Source organism: Camarhynchus parvulus, chromosome 19 (assembly GCF_901933205.1).
Source record: "Camarhynchus parvulus chromosome 19, STF_HiC, whole genome shotgun sequence".
In the NCBI taxonomy this organism is placed as follows: Eukaryota; Metazoa; Chordata; class Aves; order Passeriformes; family Thraupidae; genus Camarhynchus; species Camarhynchus parvulus.
This window is the reverse complement of record NC_044589.1, coordinates 684,247-703,777: the sequence shown is the minus strand read 5'-3', so window position 1 is coordinate 703,777 and position 19,531 is coordinate 684,247. Positions and strand designations below refer to the sequence as shown.

At 45.3% G+C, this 19,531-nt stretch overlaps 1 protein-coding gene across 1 annotated transcript in view; it reads left to right on the top strand.

The window, feature by feature from the left end:
• MYBBP1A (MYB binding protein 1a) overlaps positions 1 to 19,531 on the top strand; it is a 54,662-nt gene that overhangs the window by 4,495 nt on the left and 30,636 nt on the right. Inside the window, exons 9-23 of the mRNA XM_030962880.1 lie at positions 937 to 1,226; positions 1,859 to 1,966; positions 2,551 to 2,676; positions 3,417 to 3,620; positions 4,256 to 4,364; positions 4,767 to 4,854; positions 5,905 to 6,056; positions 6,768 to 6,857; positions 7,487 to 7,612; positions 8,305 to 8,469; positions 9,467 to 9,624; positions 10,482 to 10,616; positions 11,814 to 11,919; positions 14,175 to 14,306; positions 15,800 to 15,868. Coding sequence (XP_030818740.1) covers positions 937 to 1,226; positions 1,859 to 1,966; positions 2,551 to 2,676; positions 3,417 to 3,620; positions 4,256 to 4,364; positions 4,767 to 4,854; positions 5,905 to 6,056; positions 6,768 to 6,857; positions 7,487 to 7,612; positions 8,305 to 8,469; positions 9,467 to 9,624; positions 10,482 to 10,616; positions 11,814 to 11,919; positions 14,175 to 14,306; positions 15,800 to 15,868 — 2,058 coding nt within the window. The remainder of the gene's footprint in view (positions 1 to 936; positions 1,227 to 1,858; positions 1,967 to 2,550; positions 2,677 to 3,416; positions 3,621 to 4,255; positions 4,365 to 4,766; positions 4,855 to 5,904; positions 6,057 to 6,767; positions 6,858 to 7,486; positions 7,613 to 8,304; positions 8,470 to 9,466; positions 9,625 to 10,481; positions 10,617 to 11,813; positions 11,920 to 14,174; positions 14,307 to 15,799; positions 15,869 to 19,531) is intronic.

Sequence of the window (19,531 nt, the reverse complement as noted above, 5' to 3'; positions counted from 1 at the left end):
TGGGTGTCGCATGAACATTGGAAGGCAAAGACAAAAAGGGACAACTCGTGCTTTTGTTTGTTAGTGCTTGTTTCAATAAGCACATCTGAGGTTTTAGCACAACAATTATTTGGAATTGGATTTTGGTGGTCCTCTTCCTCTTTCCCTACTGGGAAGCCAGCAAACCACACAAGCCTGCAATAAACAGGAAAAGTAAAAGGGGAATACTGATAAAACTGGCTTTTAGCTTGGGTTTTTGTGGTAACACAATGCCAAACCTCCTCACATGTGCCCAGAAATAGTTGTTGTACCTTGGGAGAGATAGGTCTGTGTGATCTTCTTGTTCTGTTATCAGAGCAGCCATAGGTGTGTGGGTTTACTCTGCAAATACTGCATACCATGGTGCCTCCCTGAATGGACCAGCTTTCTCCAGGATTTATCCACTGGCTTAGTAGTTTTCCTATTTCTTATTTTTTGTGCTTGTTGCACAGTAAATTAGGCTGTGATCTTCCATGTGCTTCAATTTTTTTTTATTTGGTTCTTGTCTGAAGTGTACAAATCCCCTGGAAACAATGAGACTAAATGGAAGAAGCTCCTAATATTGTTGATGATGAGAGAAATGATGAAAAGATCTTTGTTTGAATTTGATTCTGGTTTTGGGGTTTGTTTTGTTTCTTGACATTGGTTGTTTGGAGAAGTAAATTCTGTTACCTTGCAGATCCTTATGAGGGTTCTGGTGATTGTTGGAGATGGAGCTAGGCAAAGCTGGAGTCTGTTATTTACTGTCAGTTTTCTTCCTGATTCAATTTTTTAAATCAACAAGGGAGTAAATAAACCCGATTCACTTCAGAGGTCCCTTCCAACCCAGGCCATTCTGTGATTCTATGATTTTTATTTACAGAGCCATTCAGTCTGAGTGTGAAGTTGCTGACCTGCTTCTTTGACCATGTTTTTCAGTCTCCCCAGGGATTTAAGTTTGGTGCAGAAATGGAGGGATATATAGATACATTTCTGAGTGGCTGCGATGACCCAGAGAGGCAGCTGGCTGTGATGATGGGCTTCTCTACCCTTACCAATCAAGGGAGGCCGGTGTTGTTGAGTGCTTCCAGGGTAGTCAGACACCTGCAGGCAGGGGCCTTGCAAAAATACATCTGCTGGCTCAAAGACATGTTCCTCAGGCCAGACTTGGACTGTTGTTTAGACTTCTCAAGTAACCGGCAGAAACAGAACCGGCAAAACGCAGACATGTGAGTACACGGGTACTGCACCTTCCCACCTTCCTCTCAGCATTTGCTGGTTCCCTTGCCATGAGATGACAATTGTTTATTTCCTCTGTCTCAGAAAGTTTAGCTGAATCTGACTCTTTCACTGGGATAAAATTCAATTCTGGAAATTCTGCAAGCATATTGAGAACCAGCCAGCCTGCCCAAAGCAGACTGGATCACCAAAAGATACTTTTCTCTTCTTTTTCTAGTCCTGACAGTTGCTTTAGAGAATATGTCAGATGGTTTCCTCTTTCCCTACAGCTTCTCAGGTCTTTGTAGGAATTATGCCTCACTTTTATTTGTGTGTTAGGCATGCTGGCATTCAGGCCAGGTTGTGTTACCTGGCACCTATAAACCTCACTCTGCTGACTGCTGCAATTCTTTAAGGGCTTTTTGCTCATCTGCAGGCTCTCTGTGGGATAAATAGATCACCTTTTGCATAGTAAAAAGCAAACTTGAGAAGATTATATCTCTTATTTTGTATCTATTGCTTTGTTACTACATAACTTTGCCAGCTTTAGTGTATACCTTCTAAATATCTGTAAGTCACCTCTTGAATGCAGTGGATTGTGCATTGTATTTGTTGCTGATTGTGCCCTCCTTCTTATTCAAAGAGCACAACAGAAGATTGCTCGATTGAGAAGATGGATCATGCACAGACTGGTTAACATCATTGAAAGTGCCACCAGAAAAGAAGAGAGCCTTGTGATGGACATTGCCAGGTGAGACTGATGTAAAGACACACGTGCTTGGGATAATTCTGTGTAGCTCAACAGCAGTATTCCAGATAAGCTGTACCCATGACACTGGGCAAATCCAGTAGTGGAAATGCTCCATAATAAATCATTTGGGAGTCTAGGTTTTGTTTTCAAAATACCTTCTGCGTAATCAGACTAACCTGTGTCATAAGTAGCTGGCACTTAAAATCACATCAGTCCCGTTTATTTTCAATCAACTTTCCATTCCTGCTTGCCTAAACTGCTTGAAGATAGTGTTTTTAACATCAGGTCTTAATAAGTAATTATCTGTCACTTAAAGTGTGTTGGAGAGTATGACCCACATCTGACAGTCGTAGTATTGTGTTTTGTGGCCTTAAGTGTTGGTGCTTCACTTTTGTGAAGTCCTGAGCATCTCTTTCTCTTCTTTACCCTGTGTGGCTCAAGAAAAGAGTCTCATTGTAAATAGTGCTTTTTTCAGTGCTGGGTCTCCCTTGAATGTGGAGCTGTTTGGTTTGCACGCATGGGCTGATTTTGCTTTGTTTGACCAATCTGGGTTTTCATTCTGTTCCTATTTCTGTCTATTCTAGGTTTTGCTTCTTCCATGCTTTCTTTGTTGCTAAGAAGAAGAATTCCCAGGTAGCTGAGGCTAGTGTCCTTCCATCAGAGCCCCTGAATGAACGGGATCATACGGAGACAGAAAACTACTTCTTTGGGTAAGGATTTGATTGCATGCTTTAAGCTTGGAAATTTCTCTTTTTTTCTGAGAATAAGATCAGATTGTGAATGGTGGGGCAAGAAGTTTGGAATGGTAGGCTGCTATTGGAGCATTTCTTTGGCTCTAGCACCAGGAAATGGCTTTTTTTTATGGAGATGGATTTTTCAAACATTGTGTTTTGTCCACAACAGATGAGTATGTATGAGATGATGAGTGTATGTGAGATGATATGGCAGGTGTGGAGTTAAACTCATACTGCTTTTCCCCATAGTATTTCCATTGCCTCTATTGCAAACTGGAAGGGGAAGGACCCAAGAGGGAGGTGTTGGGGTTGTGCTGGTGGCTGTTGGCTTTCTGTCCACTCCATGTGGGAGGAGCTGATGACTCCACAGCCCTCCCTGTGCAAAGGAAAATAGAGTTGGTAATAGATGCTTTTAGATGATTGCCAAACCTCAGTAGAAGGAAAGCAGAGGACATGGTGGGACACAGAGTGAGAAAAAACTGAGATTAATAGTGTCTTTGAGAGCACCAAGTGGTTTGGGACCACCAAGATAATGAGCTCTACATTGCTGTCTTGGCCAGATGTGTGGGTTGAAAGTTGGGCACTGTCAGTCTGGGCTGCAGTGAGTGACCAGAGCTCTGGGATGAGAGTGCTTTGCTGGTGGGTATTATTTTGGTAAATAGGAGCAGGCCATTTGGTTCCTCTGACAATAACATGGTGTCTGTCTTTCTTTGCAGGTTACTTCAGACATTAAACACCCTGCCTGTTTTGGGGGATACAGCAAAGGCTGCAGCCTTGAGAGAGAAGCACGTCCATGGTGTGACTGCAGATGGGAAGCTGTGGATCTTTCTCCTTGTTGAGTATGCCAACAAGCTGCTCTCCACTGAGCATGTCAAAGCTGTGAAACCTTTTACCAAGGAACAGAGGGATATCTGGGAGAGGTGAGATGCTTGGGAAACTGGGTGCTGGGTTGGTGAAGTGAGAAAGGTGGGAAAGCCCTGGTCTTGGTTTCTCTTTAGGACAGTAAAGAGATCTTGTGTTCTCTTTGCCTCATGGTGTTCTGGTTGCTGTAGCACAGCCATTTCACAGGCAGTGGCAGTTGTTTTTCTTGTCTTTGAGTATCTTGCACCCATGGCTGGGTTTCAGAGTGTCTTTTCACCCCATTCCTTTCTTCCTCTTCTTTCTATGTGTTAACTCTGTGATAGCCATGTCCTTTTCTGTTTTTGTTCATCATCCTCCCAAACATGATTGTAACAATCTGCTCATCTTTTCTCTTAATAATGCCTATACAAACATCTCAATGATTCTTTTCAGGGAGTCTTTTTGATTCCCCATAAAGGTCTAGCCTTGCTGTAATATTAGGAATGTAGTCTGTGCACAAGTGCAGTTTTTTTTATAACTCACATTCAGTCAGATACTATTATTAAGATTGTGTACGAAAAGAGGATCCCATGCCAATAGATGAAATGTTAAGTACACAAAACAGTACCATAGTCTTGGTCACATTTTTAGTCTGGTCATATGAGATGATTTGCTGTTGTAATTGTGAAAAACTCAGAGAGGTTTCTTTCTTCAGAACACTTCAGTCTGTGAAGAATCTGCAGAAGAAGGAAAACAAATCAGACAGTGCCAAAGTTGGTGCTTTCCAACAACTTCTGCTTTCAGTGGCCATTCATCTTTTCAAGGTAACATCTCTGATGAATACTTCTCTAGAATAAAATAGGCTGATAGCTGGGCTTTCTGAACACCAAGGTGGGGAGTTCCTCTGTGTTCAGAGATCCAGCCTTTCTGAACCTCTGGCTTCAGAAAGTGGGCAACTGGCAGCTAATAAGCTGTGATTCTTACACTGTCTGTAGATGTGTAGTGGGCAAAGCTTGGCCTGACCATTAGTTCTGCCCTTGATTTGCTGCTGACTGGAGCAGTTTTTAGTTAATTTCATGGGGTTTTTTTCTGCGAAAGAGTTGCAGTAGGTGATTGTAATATTTGTACCTGTTTAGAGTGGTCCTTAGAATTGGAGCATATTCCTTCTGTTGTTGTTGGTAGTGGGGAGTTCTGAGCCTGTTTCCTGTCTGCTTGTGGTCAAACAGAATCAGTCTGAAACAGTAGAGGTTCTGAGTGACCTTCTGAACTGCACAGAGAAGGCCTTCAGCAAAGAAGCCAAGAAGAAGAAGACTGGTGAGTCCTTCCTACAGAAGGAAAGGGAGTGGGATTGTTAGTGGTCTGTCAAAGACAGAAGATGGCAATTCTACATTAGTGAAGCACCCTGCATTGGTTCTGGCTTGATGCACTTACCCCCAGAAGAATCCCTTCTTCATTCTCTTTCCATTCTAAGTCTTGTGCTCCAGCTCTCTGTGTGCACTGTCAGTGGGTTGTGTTCCTGTGTGCCCTGGGAAGGAGAGCTGAGCTCCACAGCTGCCCTTGTTTGGGTGAGCACTCCAAGGGAGTTCATTCTCCTTGAGTCACTGTTCTGTGTGGGCCAGTGCCTGGTGGTGACCTGGTGGTGTCTGCCTGGCAGAGCTGTGGGCTCGAACACCCAGCAGGCATCAAACATGTTTTATTCTTAGCTTGAGTTCTGAGCAAGCTAAATATGTCCTCTGTGTGAACAGAGCATGTTTGGAGATGGAGGCTGATCCTTGTTTGGGGCCTGTGGACCCTCTAGGTTGGGACTTAACCAGGAAAAAACTTGCCTTGATCTTTTGATTTCCTCTCCAACTGTGGTCTTGTTCTCCTGAAATCTGTGTAAATCTATTTGAGGGCACTATGAAAATAAAAGCTGTAATTCTTTGGTGGTTTGGTTGGTTGTAGAGCAGGATTCCCAAACTTTTGGACTAAAGGATGAATTTCAAGTGCCATCACTTTTCATGGGCTGCTGTGACTTCTGATTTCACTGGAAACACTATAAAATGCATATACTTTTGCTGACCAGCTGCTTTAATGTGACCAAATTGGTGTCAGGCAACTTGCAGAACTGCTAATCTAAGTAATGATTTAATAAATAGTACCTTTTGTTACCTGGTAAGCCTTTGCAGTGGTCAAAAGACCATTTCAAACATGTTTCTCCCTGTGGTTTCTTCCTGCCAGCCTTCTGGTCTGTATTGCTGAGTGGTACCTTTAGGAGTCAGCTAAAAGGACCATTTTAATTTTTATTCCTTGGTGAATTTTTCTGTTATTTCTTACTGCTATACCAATGCCTCTTCCTGTCATTGTTTGTTTGTTCCTGTGCAGACAGCTCAGAGCCAGGATGGGTTGAGGTGATGGTGGAAATCCTTCTCTCCCTCCTTGCCCAGCCCAGCCTCCTCTTACGTCGGATTTCCAAGAGTGTGTTTGTGTGGATATGCCCCAGCCTGACCAAGAGGGGCTTGCAGCTCATCCTGGATGTAAGTGAGGCACTGGCAGGGCTTTGTACTGTTTGCCTGTTTTGTCCCTAACACATGTATGTACAAGCACGTCTCGATTTTGGGTTTAATTTAGAGTCTCCTTGGTTTAGGAACTGTCCAATGATGTGTGCTACTGAATTTGAGCTGTAGTTTAGAGAGAGTTTAGGCTATTTTTTGTTTTTGTGGGGGAGGAGTTTGGTTGTTTTTTTACAGGAGCCTGAGATCTGCTAACTTCAAGCTGTATTATTTGATAGTTTTAGGCTGAAGAAATTCCTGGGTCAGTTTATATAACTGGTAGATTTTATATGTGAGTATAAATGGTAACATTTCTTTTTCTTAGTAAAGTTCTTTTTTCATAGAGATGCTAAAAATAAGTGACTCTAAAAATCTGAATTGGTCATACCACTAGGAAAGGTGATGCCTACTGAGAAAATTATATGTGGATTGCAAACATGGGCTGTCAGGTACTTTGTGATGAACCTAATACTTCATTTGTAACAAACCAAGTTGTGTGATGCCACCAGCCTCTTCAGTTTTCTCCACCTTTTTTGTTACTTACAGAAAGAACTTGGCATGTTAATTAGCAGAAATTTAATGCCCTTACTTAAAATTCCATTATTCACCTGGTTTAACTGTGCTAAAATTTCTGTCTGTTGTACACAAGAAATGGTTAGAAACAAAACAAAAAACGTAAGTCCCTTTTTTTTGTAGGTTTTTGACCCTAACCAAGAGCAAAATGAAGAAAGTGCAGTCGTTGTGATGGAAGAATCAAACAAAAAGACCAAATCTGCCCAGGACACGGTAATTGTGCCATTGCCAGTGACAGACACTCCTCATACGCTCAATATTTAATGTTTCTCCTGAGCTGTGTTAATAGATTAACATCATTTCTCTACTTGAGGAAAATGGCTGTCCCTCTATTAAGATTTATTTTAAAGGTTCCACACACAAATGGCTTGTTGGAAGTGCGTGCTTGAGTCTCTTGGCCTGCAGTTGTAGGTGTGGCTGGTTGAGCAGATGCCTCTCTGAGAACAAATAGCTGCATCCTGAAAGGAGCACAGGCCTGTCCTTTCTGCATCCACAGACAGAATTGTGGCTGTGATGCACAGCCAGCTGGATTCCAGATCTCACATTTTTAGGACTGTAGATATTCAAGTCATGAAGCATTACAGGCATCAGCAGAGAGGAGAGTCAGATGGGAGCTGTTCCTTGGAAGCTGCTCTTTGATTCTTATTTAATGTGACAGAGAAGTCTGTATTGTATTCCACTTTAGCCCTTGTGGAGACCTGGTACCCCATTATCTGAGGTGTCTGTCCTTGGATCTGAGGGCTACAAGGAAGGCAGGAGGGGAGGGGAGGGTTGAGGTTTTATTTCTGAGAATTGAGTTGGGCTTGTGTGGTGGGCTCAGGAGATGAACTTTCCTTCCTTAGGATGAAGAAGGAAGTGAGGACTCCTCGGATGAAGACAACACTGACAGTGAAGATGAGGAGAGTGAAGAAGTTGATGATAATTTTCGCAGTCAGCTGATGAAAGTTCTCCAAGGAGGAAATACTTTGGTATGTTTTCACTGCCTAACTTGATACAGATACCAGGAGGTTGGGCTGGTGAGAGATGATCTAGTAACCCTCATCCTGCCTGAACTCATGCAGTCTCAACCCTTGCATCCATCTTTGTATGGCACTTGAAACACTCATGGTCTTAGGTGAGCTCTGGGAATAAGTCACTTGTCCTTTTATTTATTGTTCATATATCTTGAGCACTTTAGCTTGTTCAGTCTAGCCTGACACAGCTTGTGCTCCTGCCTGTAATAAATGAGATTGATGAGAAATAAAGCATTGAGATACTGTTACGTGTGTTGGCTGGCCTGTGTGGAGGAGTGTTCCCTGAAGGCCACTCTGGAGACTTACTATAGCAGTGATAGAGTTTGATTTAATGATCCCAATAAAGGTGTCAGGCATAGCAACATATGAACCTCTTTACTGGAGGAACAGCACAGAGGGAGTCAGGTCAAAACCTCAGCGTCTTTCCTCTCCTGATTCTCTCTACATGTTAGTGCTGTGCAGCCAGATTACTTGATGGGAAATATAAATGAGATATCTGGGTCTGAGCATCTGTGTTCCCTCCCTACGGTGTTACTGTGGGTTAGCTACACCCCTACTTGAGTCTGGCCTTGGCTCTGGCTCCCTCCCCACTGTCCTTCTGAAGTGTATGAGTTGATGTGTTGGGTTTTCTCTCCTGAAAACAAAAGGAAGAAGATAAGAGTGATGAAGAACTGGATGATGAGGCTATGATGGCTCTTGACAAGAACATCTCAGCCCTTTTTGCTGAGCAGCAGAAACGGATCCAGGCGAAGAAAGATGAGAAAGACAGAATGCGGAAAGAGAAGATCCTGCGCAGGGATTTCAAGGCTAAGGTGGGAGACAAGTGTTTTTGTGAAGATCTCTGGCTTACAGCGTATCAGTTGAAGCCTCTGCATGCGGTCAGCTACCTAACACTACACAGCTTGGACATTCACCTATGTCATGAGCCCCTGGAAGCTGGGGCTGGATTGTTCTGGCTTTGTACAGCATCTGGCACAGCACTGTTGGGGTCAGTGACTGGGGCTTCACAGGCCTGTTTGAAAACCGGGATTGTCCTGTCAAAAAGGGCACCATGGTTTTCATTTGCTGATCTGAAATACTTAAATTGATAAGATCCTTTCCTGCAGCTATCCAAAGATGCCTGTCAGTTTTTTTTTTTAACTGGACAAGCTTGGTGTTCCTTAATGCATAAAGTGCCTCAAAAAGGTAATTTTGCAATATGAGCTTTTTTTGCCAGTAAAATTGGGGGTTTTACTAAAGCCCCTGGTTGGTTGTGACTGTAATGCTAAGGTCAGGCCACCTGGTGTCAGCATGGACATTCTGGGACATTCCAGCATCTAGGGACAGCTCCAGCTGCTCCCAGACAGAAATGGGTATCAGGAGTCAGTTAGCCAAGGCTGAATAGTGAAGTGAGCCAGTGGCTCTACTGCATTTCCCTTCTGATGCTGTTCTATAAAAATGCTGATTTTATGCTGGTGCACTGTCTGTAATTCAAGGGGGCTTGCAGGGGTGAGAACTGTCAGTCAGTGGTGCTGACAGGGACCTGTGCCAGGCGACACTGATTCTTTTAACTGTTCTTTCTAAATGGTGTTACTGCAGGAAATATAGTTGGAACCAACAGACAACTCTCAATCTTCAGTTTCAAATTTTAATTTTCAGTTTCCCATGCCTTAACAGTAGAAAGGATACCAGAATGTATATAGATTTCAGCTGTAAATAATTTTCTTCAGCCCCCTCCTGCTGCTCCACAGCCTACTGGTAGATGCTCTGGGTAAATCCATCTTGTTTCCCTGTGTGTTGTACTCCTCACATGGATGACTGTGTTTGCAGGTGTTGGATCTGATTGATGTGTTCCTGGTTAAGCAAGCAGAGAGCCCCTTGGTGTTTGATATCATTGAGCCCCTGCTTCAATTGATTGAACAGTGCATGAGCTCAGACTCTGACAAGCAGGAGGTGGATTTCCTCCAGAAAACAGCTAGTATCTTCAAGTAAGTGTTCTTAGACCTCCAGGTAATAGACAATGGCTTTTGATAAACACCTGTGGCATTGGTTGAACACCAGGAGCTGCTCTTTCTAAGGTTGAAGGCAACTGCTATGCTTAGAGATTGTGTAGGTTAGATTGCCAGCACCACACACACACACACAGTGCTTAGTCATAACCTGCAGGAAAGGAATTAGGATCTGCATTTTCTAGGCTAAAGGACTTGAAGGGTCAAACCTGTTCGCAGGTGGAAGCCTCAAGAACAAGCACAGGTACTGCAGGTATGGAGCCATGTCACTGAATACCTCCATGGGCCTCTGACCTCTGGGTCAGACCATAGAACAGCTCCCAAGGCTTACAGAGTTGCTGCTGTGGCTGGAACAAACTCTCAACAAGTTATTTCTGAGACATGCAGAGTCCAAATTCTCTGTTCAGGGCCAGAAGTGAGGGATGATACCAGCTAGACAGACATAATGCATGCTGTGTCACATGTGTCCTCTGTGCACCACTTCTTGACATCCTCAGCACTCTCTAAAGCATTTTCAGTGCTGCTCTCTCCCCAGTTGAGAACCAGTTGTGAAGCTTGAGGTAGTTAGTCCCCTTTGTGGGAGCTCTGAAGGAAAGTAAACTCTGATATCTAAATTTGTGCTTGAAGGTGAAAAATGTTCGGAGTCCTCACCCTTCTTGCCACAGCCATGTGCTGCAGGGCTTGTCTGCTGAATACCTAGCTAGCATTGTTTGTTACCACTCACTGTGTTCTGGTTTTGCTCTCACTCACCCTGATGAAGTGCTCAGTGTTCCTGGCCATCTGCTCCCAGAGCTCTGTCTGTAGGTGATGGTTTGTGTTTGTTTCATGCTGTGCAGGAACTCGCTGTGCCGCAACAAGCAGTACTGCAAGAGAGTGGCCTCCCTGCAGGAGGATGTGCATGCCTTAGTGCAGAGACTGGTCAAGAAAGCCTGCAAGCACACTGACTCTGCAGTGGCTCTCTACTACTTCAGGTGAGTGTTCACAAGGAGCTTCTCCACTGATGCTGTGGCATCTGAGCAGGTCTGATGATGTGTGTTAAGAGGTCTGGGAAGCAAGAGTCTTGCAGAAGGCTTCATACCAGCATCTGTGTCTTACATAAGGACTAGTCAGTCCTGGCAGTCTGAAGCATTTTCAAATATGTCTATTTTTTGGTGATTGTCTTTTATAGCTTCTGTGATACAGAAATGGTCTGGTACAGCTCTGCTGCTGCTGGTGGGAAGTGCTTTCTTGAGGCTTCCTCTGGGAGTAATGCAGTGTGTGTGCTTCAGTGGGGGATGAGTGTATTTCCTAATTAACCTGTGATGATTGTTCTTTAAATGCAGTGTTTACTGTCTCCATGATAGCACAATGAGGGCAATAGCCATTGAGTCCTTACTGTACATACCAGTATTTTCTCCTTTGCTGTAGAATAGAGGAAAATTAGGATAAGCCAGATACATATTTGTTAGAAAGATGAGTGATCTTGCTGTTCTATGGTGTAGAAAGGAGTGCCATTTACCAGCAGGCTCTCTAGTGACATGCAGCCAGTTTCACAAGGACTTTCACACTCAGTCTGGGATTTTTCAGCTCAGCTGTGTGTACAGTGGGTACCATGTTGCATGGTCAACCCAGTCCCACTGGACATTGTTGGCTCTGCAGCACACCCCCCCATGGCTGTGCAGAAACTGTGGTACTTCTGGCAGCGTGGGGCTGGCTGTGTGTGCTGCAGGGTTCCCTGACAGCTTCCCAGCAGTGCCCACTAAATACTGCATTTTCCACAGGCACAGAGGTCTGCATGCTCTCCCAGTGGAGAGTTCTCCAGCCTGAGTTCTCCAGCACATGGCAGCTGAGGCTGAGGCCATGCTGCAGCACTGACTGAGCTGTGCAGGCTCAGAGATCCTGGGCAAGGTGCAGAACTCCTCCAGCAGTACCAGTCAAAAGCATGAGCTTGAGGAAACCCGCCTGACAGTGGAGATATATGACTGTGATGACACAAAATGATTCAGCTTCCTAAGATTTCTTTGTCTTTATGTCTGGCCAGAGTGGGTTAGACTGAGAGAAGGGACCCTCTCAAATTCTGTAACCATCTCTGCTACAGAGTAAGCTGCTTGTGCCACTTGGCCTCTGCCCTTAGGTAGCTTCACTGTGGCACTGTGGTAACTGCTGTGTTCTCCCCTTTTCTTTTATAGTGCCTCATTGTACCTGCTCAAAGTGTTGAAAGGAAACACATCCTCAACTGCTCCTCCCCCTGAGCCTGAGAAACAGAATGACAGCAAGGCAAAGCAGGCATGTCAGGTAAGACACGAGGCTGCTCCTGAGGATGTGTTTTTGCCAGTAAAGCTGCATTACCTGGTTCTGCTGAGTGGGCCTTCCTTGTTCATTGTCACTGGGCCTGCTGCTTGCAGGTACCTGTCTACCTGATTTCCATGACACTGGAAAGTTCCCCATCCCTTTCTGGCCCTCACCCTCCTGGCTTTCACCCTTTCCTGCCTGCTTGCCCATAGGCACAGGGGCTGCTGATTCAGTGGATCCAGGTTGATATCCAAAGCAGCCTCATGTGTATTTGTGCTGTTCTCCTCCCCGATTTGCTTTTTTTCCATTAAACTCCTGGCAGTCAGTCTTGAGTTTTTTCCAGAGGGTGCTGAGGAGCAGGAAGACACAGAACAGTGGTGGATGAGAGTAAACTCCTATTGCCCTGAGGTTTGAGCTAAGGCGAAGGGTGAAGAGTGTTTGGAGCAGCTATGATTTCAGTGGTAGTTGTTTGGAGGGAGACTTCATCTGATTGTGCTACAGGTGTCCATTACTAGGAGACCCTTAGTCTGATCCCCTTTTACCTACTGTCTCTGCTGCATTTCACAGGTCTCAGAGTAGGTGACCCTTTATATTGGGCAGCCCACTCCAGTCACCTCCTCTAGAAACATAGCAAGCAATGCTTCAGTCTCAGCAGCTGACCCTGGCCTTGCCTCTGAACCCCTCACATTGAGCACAGGAATTAGTGCCTTCATCTTGCTGACATCTTGTGGGGTGGAAAAATAAACAGAGCTCCCTCCTGGAAATTACATACATGGAAGTATTGCTGGAGGCTGAAAAGACAGCCAGTGTTTCTAGGGCTTAGGGAGAGGTGGAGGGTGTTAATCCAGGTAGCTCCTGTGCTGTGCCAGGCCTTTTGTGAAAGAAAAACAAAACAGGAGATCTGGGGGGAATGTAAACAACATACTTGACATTGAGGCTAGAGTGAGGCATGCTTCACAGCATCCTTCTGCAGTTTCACAGGGAAGCCTTTTATTCCAGTGGGAGCAGAGCTCTGGTCCTGGTCAGCCAGGGACAGATCCAGCAGCTGACAAGAGCTGCCAGTTTGAGGGAAATGACAGCTCAGTTCATGTCATGCTGCTGATGCTGACTGACATTGTGTTGAGGCCAGGGAGGTTTTGCAGTGGAGAACCAGAGACAGATGTTGTGTGTTTCCAGTGAGCTGTGCTTTGTGAGCATAATTTGGAGCTTTTTAATAAGCAGGAAAGTGGAACTAGAGCAGACACTAGGATGCAGTAGCCAAATTTACGGAAAAACTATAGAAGAATTTTTTTCTAGTAAATACATGCATGGAAGGAGAAATCTTTCCCCTGCAGATGTGTATGTCAAATAAGTGCTAAGTAGAGACACTCAACTAGAAAAACTGAGGTCATATTTCAAGACCCATCTTCCTTGTTCCACTTTAGCCTTTAGTGTTCAGCTGCAGGAGCACTGGGAGTTTGACCTGAGAACAGGACACCACATTAACTTGGCTTTAGATTTCCATGGGGCTAGATTTCTTGGGCAGAGGTTCACTACTGTGAAGATTACAGCTTTTCCCTCCTGGGCCCTAATTTCTCACTCTTCCCAAACAGCAGTACTTCCCTGGCAGTATGAGAACAGTCAGGAACGTTGGGATGCAGTGCTCCACACTTGGCTCTTCAGTGACTCCTGTTTGTTTAGATCCATGTAGCCTGAGCAGGTTGCTGTGTGTCTGGGATTCTTGTTCCCCACCAGAGGGGGATATTGGAGCATGGACACAGTTTTGGGATTGCTGGATCCCTGATCAGTGCTAGGGCTTGTCTGCTGAGTACCTAGGAGTCCTGGACATAGGTGCTGAGTGTGTGTAGATACAGATGTGTACATACATTAAAATTTACAGGTACAAGTAGCTCCTCAGCTGAGAGCAAACACCATGTGCACAGCCCAGCGACTGCAGGATGGGCTTGCAGTGCCCTGTGAGCTTTGTGTACTAGACATGCCAACCACAAACCTAGAGCACAGCCCCCACACTACATGGAGTGTGTGTAGTCCTGCTAGGAAGCTGTGCTGCCCGTCAGTGACAAGGTCACATGGCTGTCAGTGCCTGGGAGAGCATATTTGGGGCCCACTTGGCTGTTTATTCATGGTTCTGTGTCATATCTCAAGCATAACGTTGTTGGGAAAACCTCTTAGAACTGATGAAAATTGATTTATTCATTGTTAGTGATTCATTCTTGTGTTTCACTGGAAATGCTTTTGTTCTGTGTTCTTCCCTCCAGCTTTTGAACCCAGGCTGTTTGAATGTGAAGAAGGTGGCTGCTGTCTATCAGCAGGCACTGACCCAGTTCCTCAGCAAAAGGAACAGTCCCCTCACATGCTCCATGTTCCATGATCTCTTCAAACGCTTCCCAGTAAGTGCTGATGGCTCTGTTGCTTTCTGCTGGCTCCAAAGTATGATTATAATTCTGGGCAAAGTAGGGAGAGAAGCTTCTCTGCTGTATTGCAGACTTTTGAAACTGCTGTGAGGTTCCCTTGGATTTTCACCTGCTCAGACTCTTAAACTCAGACTCAATTTTTATAGCAGCACTGCAGGAGGCCAGGATCTTATTTATGGTTTGGACTGGGATACTGCATGCAGAAAGCAGGTGAACAGCAGGTTGCTCTTTAAAACATAGCCTAAGAAGCTTTAAATTTTTACCAGTATTCAAGACAACATGGATGAGCTAGTTTTGCACAAAGGCAAAACAGGTCACCTTGTTTGAACAACCAATGTAGCTCCTGTCCAGCTCTGCTCCCACTGCATGCTCAGTTTCTCAGTTTTCTTCCAGGAAAGCTGAGGAGTGTGAAGTCTAGTTGGAATCTAATCTTCAAGCCAGACAGTGCAAGTGTCTAAAATATTTGATGTATTTCCTGCAGGCTTGACCCAAGCCTGGGGCTGGTCTCCTCCATGAGGACAGCCAGTTTTTAAGAAACAGGCCATGGGCGTGAATGTCATACAATTCTTCAGGGGTTTTTAGGTCAGAGCATGCTAGAGACAGCTGACAGAAACCCTTTCTCCAACCTTTTAGAATTGATGTCTGATATGAGGGTGGGAGGAGATGTAACTGGGGCAGGATGCTTTCAGACTGAGGACTCCATCCAGGAGAGAGTTCCTGTGCTTGCCAGGTTTCTTAGGGCACCAGCCCATGATGCCTTGTACCTAAGTTTGAGAAATGGAGGGAGAGCAGGGCTGTGTGTTGCCCACATGGACAGCAAACTTAAGATCCCATCTGCAGATTTCTAAAACCTCTGGATTCCAGATAACTGTTCCTTGTAGAATTATCTTTTAAAATCACCACATCCACATGTGTTTCTAAATACCTCCAGGGATGGTGACTCAACCATTTCCCTGAGAAGCCTGTGCCAGTGCCTGACAACCCTTCCAGTGAAGAGATTTCTCCTTATACCTAATGTAAACCTCCCCATGTGCAACTTTAGGTCCTTTCCTTTTATCCTGTCATTTGTTCCCTGGGAGAAGAGACCAGCCCACACCTGGCTACAACTCAACATGTTCTTCTTTGCCTATGACTGGGGCTGTGCACAATGTGAACCATCACTACAGAAAGTGTCAGCCAGATGCAGACTTTAGTTTTCACTTAGCAGAACACAGGGAGTGAAAAATGCTTGCCTGATTTTTCCAGGTGAAAAGAGGTGAAGAGTTTTGCTGCTGCTTTTTGTTGTGATCAAGATTTCACTCAGAGCTGGTGTGAAGAAAGCTGTTAATTTTCAAATAAACTGTTGCTGATTTCTGGGCATTTCTCTTTCTTGTGTCATTTCCTTCTTACTCAGGAGGCTGTGTAAAATATAGACTGTTTTGCTTGAAAAACAAACCACTAATGAGAGACTGTGTCTTTCTTTGTTACAGATCATGTGTAAGCCATTAGTAGATACTCTGGTTGAGTTTATCACAGCAGCAGCCAGGCAACATCAGCAGGTAAGAATGAAAGTAAACAAACAAAGCTGTATAAGAGTCAATCAGAGAAGTAACTTAAACTTGGCAGCTCAGATGATTTTTAATATGTTTATAATGTGCTTTTAGGGCTGCCCAGTTTTGGAAGTGGCTTTCAGGGGGGCAGAGCTTTTGCAAATACTGCCTTGCTGCTTCAGGAGTGTGAAGTAGTGGAAGTGCCACACAGTATATCTACAATCATGGAGGTTCTTTGGTAGCATCTCCTTTAAAAACTGCCTGCAGCTCTCAGGGTTGAGGCCTGATTGTGGTAGGGGTTGACTCCAGCAGCTTATTCCTTGATTTCCTCCTTGGTAAGATGTTCCTCAGTATTAATGGAGTATGATTTAGTCCCTGCCTCCTCATGCTACCTCAGGGTCAGGTTCTTGAGCCTGTTCTGTGCCTTGCAAGCTGCCCTGCATTTTAAAGTCTGTGTGCTGCTGTATTTAGTTTAAAACCACCTGTACCACAGATCTGATTTTTGATGGTTGGTTGCCTGTGCCTGACTAACACAAAATTAGTGGAGCCTTATCAATAAAACATTGCAGGGTGAGTGCACAGCTCAGTGTTCTGGAGCAGGGAATGAGGCTTGTCTGGATTTCCCCTGCACTGGGAGGGGCCTTCCACACAGTTAATAACCAAAACCCCTCTGTGCTACCCCCAGTAGCACTGTCTCAAACTTTCCCACCCCCCAGCTGTACCCTGGGTCTGTCCCCTGCAGAAATGCATCCTAGATTGATCTCCCTGTGTCATAAATAGCTGTTTTATTGTTTCTGATCATTGGAGGGAATGTCAAGGGGTAGGTATGTGTTCACAGTAGGGCTGCTTTGCATTGTCAGTGTAAATTGCAGTTCAGACTGTTTTACCCAACAGGAATGGCTTTGATTTAAAGAAGACAAAAAAAAAAGAGTGAATCGAGCTATTAATTTCAGTGGATGGTAATAAGGACGTGTTACACAAACAACAAATTAATTGTAGGGCACATACTTGATCCCATCCTCAAGAGACCAGAACAGCATCCCAAGCAGACAGCTCCATTATGTGGAGCTTCCCTTATCTTTGCCTCTCCACAGGGAATAGCATTCTCCTTCTTCCAGGGCTTCCACCAAGCTGCTTGAGCTTTGTTTGCAGAGCCTGTTTGCCTGTGGGTGGGAGGAGTAGGGGAGGACGTGTGGAGTGTGTGGGAGCTGGGCACAGAACATGGATATACTGCTGTTCAAACAAAGGCACATGGAGGGTGAGCTCAGGGAAGCCTGTGCAGCTTGGAGTTGCAGCTTTACATTTTTTACACAGTGCTTCCTTTTCAGGAATTCTGGCTTCCCAGCATCAAATGTCCAATTTGTCAGGTCTTCAGTTAAATTTTCCCACTGGTTCTCAATGCAAATGTGTTTTGGTGGTAACCTAGTGGGTAGGGTAGGAGTCAGGCTAGGTGGGTGTATGTGACAAAGTGATGTTGGTAAAGCAGGGGGGTAACTTCTCCCTGGCAGGCTCTGGGCAAATGAGGTGGAAGGACTCAGCTTCCAAAAGGGCTATACTAATTCAAGGGTCCTGAAAACACCAAAGCTCTCATGATACTCTGAATTTGGCCAGCCCTGATGACCGGGAGGCACATGGGGTGGTCTTCCACTTTTAGCCCTGAATATTGGCTTCTGATCATTAAACTAGCTTAGTCCCAGGGACTGGAGGCTTAACTCCTGTTCTAACTCTCCTCTTGTTAGTGCTGATTGTTCTGGGTATGGCTGCTGCATCTATGAACAGCTGATCCCACAGGGATTCTGATCTCCTGGCTGTGCAGAGAGCTTCAGCAGGGTGTCCCAGGGCCACACCAGCTGGGAAGGGCCATGCTCTGCACAGAAGGTGGAGGCTCAGCTCTGGGCAGGTGTCTTGTGTTGGCCTGATAAAGAGCCCTGGGGCTCTGGGCCAGCAGAACTGCTGGCCACTGTCCAGCCAGCCTGGGGGAAAAGGAGATGCACCTTCAGGTTGAGCTTTAAGGTGGTTGTGAACAAAATGAAAATGATCAGTGAAGGGGGTGTGAGTGGGCTGTTCCTTCCTCCTCATCCTCTATACCTGGAAGTTTGTGAGAGCAGCATGGAGGCAGGGGGTCTGTTCCACAGCTCCTCTCAGCCAGACTGGTTCCTCTTTTTAGAGCCTCTAAGTAAGATCTTGTGGCCACTGGCCTACATGCCCAGCTCTTACTTCGAGAATCTGTGCTCTTGCTGGGGCCTCTAGTGTAAAGTTAAACTTGGTCAATAAGAGATTCCCCTGGACCAGCCTGGCTGAGGTGGTTTGCAGAACATTGTGTACAGCAAGACTGGGGTCTGGTTAAGAAGCAGCAAACCTGGATTGTGTGTGCACTCCTCCTGTGCCTGCTGCAGGTCTGACAAACTCAGTTTCTGGGCAGAGGTAGCAGAGAAGATCCTGTGGGAAATGCAGGAGCCATTCAGATGCTGCTCAGCTTGGAGAGGAGCAGCCTGGCCCCTCCAGCCCCAGCCATTTTTCCTGGGTACCTCCCTGCCTGCCTGCTGCCCAGGTGTTCCTGCATTTACATCACAAAATGGGACATGAGGGTGATTTGGCTGAAAACTTCCCTTGCCCTTGCACACACAGTTTTTCTCCCCCTTTTGCCATGTTAAAGTTAACTTGAGTCAGTTCACTTACAGCAGAGGGACAGTCTGTTCAGGGGCAGGAGTGTCTGGCTGAAAGCTGTGATTTATTTCATCAGAGGCAGTGCTCATTAACATGAAATTATAGCTTCTGTGAAGTCAGTAGAAGAACATTGTAAAGGAGAGAACAATCTCATACAAATGTGAGCTGTTGGCTGTAGCTGATGACCCAGGCAACTGTGTCTTGCACTGCTGCAGCCTTTCTGTGCATCCTGTGCCCCTCAGTTGGTCACCTCTAAAACCTGGAGAGCAGCAAACCCTCAGTGGCAGTGCTGTGTCTTTACAAGCAGAGGTGTTTGTAGCTATTGGGTGGGTGTTCCATGTTTTTCTGGGAGCTACTTTCCTTTGGCCTGGGTGTTCGCTGTGGAGTGTTTTGGAGATATTCCAAGGTTGCATCTTGATGCAAAATTTAGCAAAAGAAAAGCTTTTAAACTTCAGCTAGTGTGACTGACATTGTCACCCCTTTTCTTGTGACACTGTTCCTACATGCCTAAAGGAGCAGTGAGGTTGTTCAGCTCCATGTTGGAAGTCATTTGTGAGATAAAACAACACTTTAGGGGGGGTGAGAGCTCTCAAGGCAGTTTTGAGTATGGCTCACAGTGATAGGGTTGGTTTTTTAGCAGTAAGCTCAACCTGTGTAACAAGTTTTAAACTGGAAAGGTGAATTTGCAGTGGTGTTTCTGAGACTGAAGCTTGTACCTGTGGCCAAGTTCTGCTCCTCTGGTGTTACTACTGGGGCACAGATGCCTGCAGGAGACAGAAATGCAGCAGTTTCCCTGGAAAAGGAAAGAGATGGAGAGATTGGTGTTATTTATGAGCGGGGAAACAAAGGCAAGGGATGTTTTAACCAGCGAAGGGGGGCTGTCATTCCACCATGAATTAATTTATTACCTGTTTAAACCTCTGCATCAGAAAAATACAAGATGTGTGTGACAGTGGGTCTGCAAAACCACCTCGTTCCAGGCAGTTCATGCTTCTCAGCTGGACT